The sequence below is a fragment of the Cucurbita pepo genome, unplaced genomic scaffold, assembly GCF_002806865.2.
Source record: "Cucurbita pepo subsp. pepo cultivar mu-cu-16 unplaced genomic scaffold, ASM280686v2 Cp4.1_scaffold000382, whole genome shotgun sequence".
NCBI classification, from domain to species: domain Eukaryota; kingdom Viridiplantae; phylum Streptophyta; class Magnoliopsida; order Cucurbitales; family Cucurbitaceae; genus Cucurbita; species Cucurbita pepo.
In genome coordinates, this window is record NW_019646617.1 from 19,135 (window position 1) to 23,262 (window position 4,128).

Below are 4,128 nucleotides of genomic sequence, written 5' to 3' on the forward strand. Positions count from 1 at the left end.
CTCAAAATGATATAATTTTTTAATGGGTTTGAAATTTGTAAATGGGATCGAGCAATAATAAATACTATATATCTAACTTTGTTTTGTCTTATTAGCTCATCCATCTATTATATTTTATAAATGTCCAATGGCACCTCTTTAAAATGTGCCAAAATGACATATCCGACCTCATTTTGTGTCTATGTATGTGTTGGGGTTCGGGTTCTATCCATATTTAAAAATGACATATACTCAGATTAAAAAAACGGGTCAAAGATTTGAATCCAATACAAATTTAACATTCCTTGCTGTGAAAGTGGCATATTCTGATCGTAAATCAAAATTTAAAACTATGTGCTTTCCGGAGAGAAATCTATGTTAACAAGATAAAAATAAAATTATAAAAGAGTGAGGTTAGTGAAAGTTCAGAGAATAGCTTAAGAGAACATTTCAGATCGACAATATAGTGATTTCGGTTCATTTAGGCGTATGTTCACTGTTCTTTAGAGCAGACATCAAGCTGAAAATGGCCAATATGCAAAAGGGATACCACTAGATTTTACTAACATCACTTACAGGGAACCAAACTGGTGCCAAAATTTAGAACAACAACATAGTTTTTTCTATTAGAGTTCGTGAACAGATCAGAAACGCCTAGATAATAAGTCACGTGGTCACGGTTCGGTTCGAGAGGGGATGATCACACATATATATAGCAAATGCAGAAGAACGGGGTCTGTAACATGTCATGTATGAATTATGATGTAGAATCGACATGTTTCCAGGAAAAGTGCAACAGAAGAAAAGAGAGAAGAACATCATGCCTTGAAAGATTGATGAACCAAGCAATTCGCTTGCCAGCTTCTACTCGACTCGACTCGACGACTAGTTGAACTAAGAGGGTGGCCTTTGAAATGATAGACTTATTCCACCATCCAACCCATTTGGCGGGCTCGTCGCTCCCACAATGACGTAAGCTTCCTTTCCTTGATCGTCAAAGCCTCGGCGCGTTCTCGGGCCTCTTCACAAGTTTCGGTTGCAGCAATGCACTTTTCAGCCTCCCTCTGATACTGAGAAGCTACCCTTTTCGCCTCGAATAACGTGATGTTCATATGGCGAGTATGTTCGCCAGAAACGGCTTCTTGAAGCTTCAATTCCTCTGTTAAAAGATCCACAAATTGTTTTTCCATCTCCTGCTTGAGATCTGGGTCGTTACTCCCACAGTCTTTAATGTATAAAGAAGTGAGCATGTGCATTGAAGAATGTCAAAGAAAATATAAAGCAGATTGATGTGAAAGAGTATAAATAAGTAGCTGAAATCTCCCAATACTTTCATATAGAAGTTTCAAACTTTCAAATCAAGAAATATGTAGCTAAAAGTTCCAAATCAAGAAGTGAAGAAAACACAGCCCATATAATCACGGTAGAAGACGGGGGAACGAGGGTCGAGTCGTCCTTGGACTCAAAAGAATATATTGGAAGAAAGATATTAAGACGTATGATGTAACAGTCCAAGCTCACCTCTAGCAAATATTATTCGTTTTAGCCCGTTATGTATCGCCGTCAGCCTCACAGTTTTAAAACTTGTCTACTACGGAGAGGTTTCCATACCCTTATAAGAAATGCTTTGTTCCCCTCTCCAACTGACGTGAGATCTCACAATTCACCCCCCTTGGGGCCCAGCGTCCTCATTGGCACACCGCCTAGTGATTGACTCTGACACCCTTAGGAATGTTTCATTCCCCTCTCCAACCGATGTGAGATCTCACAATGCACCCCCCTTGGGGGCCAATGTCCTCGTTTGCACACCGCCCGGTGACTCGCTCTGACACCCTTATAAGGAATGTTTTGTTTCTCACTCCAACCGATGTGGGATCTCACAATCCACGCCCCTTGGGGGTCCAATGTTCTCGTTGGCACACTACACGGTGATTGGCTTTGAAACCCTTATAAGGAATGTTTCGTTCTCTTCTCCAACCAATGTGAGATCTCACAATCCACCTCCCTCAGGGGTCCAACATCCTCGTTGGCACACTGCCCAGTGATTGGCTCTAACACTCTTATAAGGAATGTTTTGTTCCCCTCTCCAACTGACGTGGGATCTCACAATCCACTCCCTTGGGAGCCCAGTATCCTCGCTGGCACGCCACTCGGTAACTGCCTTTGACATTCTTATAAGGTATGTTTGTTCCCCTCTACAACCGATGTGGGATTTCACAGTCCACACCCCCTTGGGAGCCCAGCATCCTCGCTGGCACACCACCCGCTGACACCCTTATAAAAAATATTTTGTTCCCTCTCCAACCAACGTGGGATCTCACCTCAGTTTTTAGTTCAATAAACCATAAGAGGCATTCAAAATGGTAGTAAAACAAGTAAAGAATCATGATTTTGTTCATTGCCAAGTTGATTTGGAGGGATGAATTCTAACCTGTGACAGAGAGATTGGACAGACCTACAAAAGAATTATCAAGAACAAAAAAGACAGTGTCAGTGAGGAAGTAACAATGAATCTGATAAGAACACCAATCAAGTCTACGATACATGAAATCAAATGTAGTTCATCTAAGAGAGGAGGACATCAATTTATTAAAAAAGCCTCTGCATTTGGTAAAGAATGTTTGAGCAATTTATATGCAGTCTATATACTATTTTTACATCCATGCTATGGTATCAAGCCCCACCCCAATACTCAACACAGAAACTTCACGAACGCTCGTGCGCCAACAAGACCCTTTGGGAACTTGGACCAAATAACTGAAGAGGTTATCGAGATCCGATAGCATGCAGCAACTAGTTGTAAGAAAGAGAGGGAGAAAAAAGATATATTGAAAGTGCGCAGTGAGGGGTGGTTACAAATGACTAGGTAGTCAGTCTTTACTTAACTCGGCCTAAGAATGCCCACTCCCATGTCTTTCTTGGTTGGACCAACCCAACCGGCGGTTTCTATCTTCCTGAATTGGGTCGCTCGAGGAGCCTGTCCATGCTTGCTTATCCATACCAAACAAGATTGGCTTAATTGAATAGATGTATTGGGAATCTACTAGCAAGTTTTTTGGAAAACCTTCATTTATTGTAGTGTGGATGGCTGGCCTATATTTCTTGATTTCAATAGGACTCCTTATGAGCGTGGCCCAACAGATTGGTTAAGACTGTGGGTGTGAATGAGAATTTTTTCGGTGGTATTGACAAATGCTGGCTGTAGCACAAGGCAAGCCTAAAAGGCCAAGGAAACAAATGTTTGGAATCGTGAATCTCCACGAATGTTTCAGATCGATGGCCACTTAAGATACTCGAGTTACAAACCACAAAGAACAAATTCTGGAAGTCGGAATGTTAGTAGTGTTACTCCAAAAAGGCACCGGCGAAGAAAAGCACAAATTCTTGAAAGTTTCCCAACAAAAACCAAGATTATAAGCTGAGATTGGGCATAATCTAGCTCCATTAAGTGTTAGGAATTACGAACCTCCACAATGGTATGATATTTCCCACTTCGAGCAAAGCTCTCATGGCTTTTCTTTTGGTTTCCCCAAAAGTCTTCATACCAATGGAGATGTATTTCTTACTTGCAAACCCGTGATCAACCCCATAATTAGCTGATGTGGGACTCCTCTCCCAACAATCCTCAACAATCCTCCCCTCAAACAAAGTACACCATAGAGCCTTTCCTGAGGCCTATGGAACCATCGAACAACCTCCCCTTAATCGAGACTCGACTCCTTTTCTAGAGTCCTCAAACAAAGTACACCATTTGTTCAACACTTGAGTCACTTTTGACTACATCTTCGAGGCTCACAACTTCTTTGTTCGATATTTGAGAACTATATTGACATAGCTAAGTTAAAGGGTATGGCCCTTATACCATATTAGGAATCACGATATTGTCCACTTCGAGCATAAGCTCTCGTGACTTTGCTTTTGGTTTCCCCAAAAGGCCTCATACCAATGGAGATGTATACTTACAAACCCGTGATCAACCCCTTAATTAGCCGATGTGGGACTCCTCTATCAACAATCCTCAACATTAAGCCCAACAGTAGGGAGTACAAATCCAAATCTAAGATGGGTCAAGTTTTCCACAGCCATATACAACAACACACAATCAAAGAAAGAAACAGCTCAGAATCCAAACCATCAATGGAAACATAT

At 41.4% G+C, this 4,128-nt stretch overlaps 2 protein-coding genes across 2 annotated transcripts in view; both read right to left on the reverse strand.

Annotated features, from left to right (window-relative positions):
• Positions 1-104, reverse strand: part of LOC111785138 (acidic mammalian chitinase-like) — a 10,093-nt gene extending 9,989 nt beyond the window's left edge. The window contains exon 1 of the mRNA XM_023665601.1: positions 78-104. Coding sequence (XP_023521369.1) covers positions 78-104 — 27 coding nt within the window. The remainder of the gene's footprint in view (positions 1-77) is intronic.
• A 409-nt stretch (positions 105-513) lies between these two features.
• LOC111785139 lies at positions 514-3,617 on the reverse strand. The gene is made up of 2 exons (XM_023665602.1): positions 2,411-3,617; positions 514-1,204 (listed from the first exon to the last, which is right to left on the reverse strand). The coding sequence occupies exons 1-2, from the start codon at positions 2,523-2,525 to the stop codon at positions 903-905; spliced, it is 417 nt and encodes a 138-aa protein (XP_023521370.1). The 5' UTR covers positions 2,526-3,617; the 3' UTR covers positions 514-902.
• Positions 3,618-4,128: the final 511 nt, after the last annotated feature.

Coding starts and splice junctions, on each gene's coding strand:
- LOC111785139 (XM_023665602.1), bottom strand. CDS start 2,525: ATGTATCGTAGACTTGATTGGTGTTCTTATCAGATTCATTGTTACTTC. Junction 1,205..2,410: donor GTCCAATCTCTCTGTCACAG/GTTAGAATTCAT, acceptor TATACATTAAAG/ACTGTGGGAGTAACGACCCA.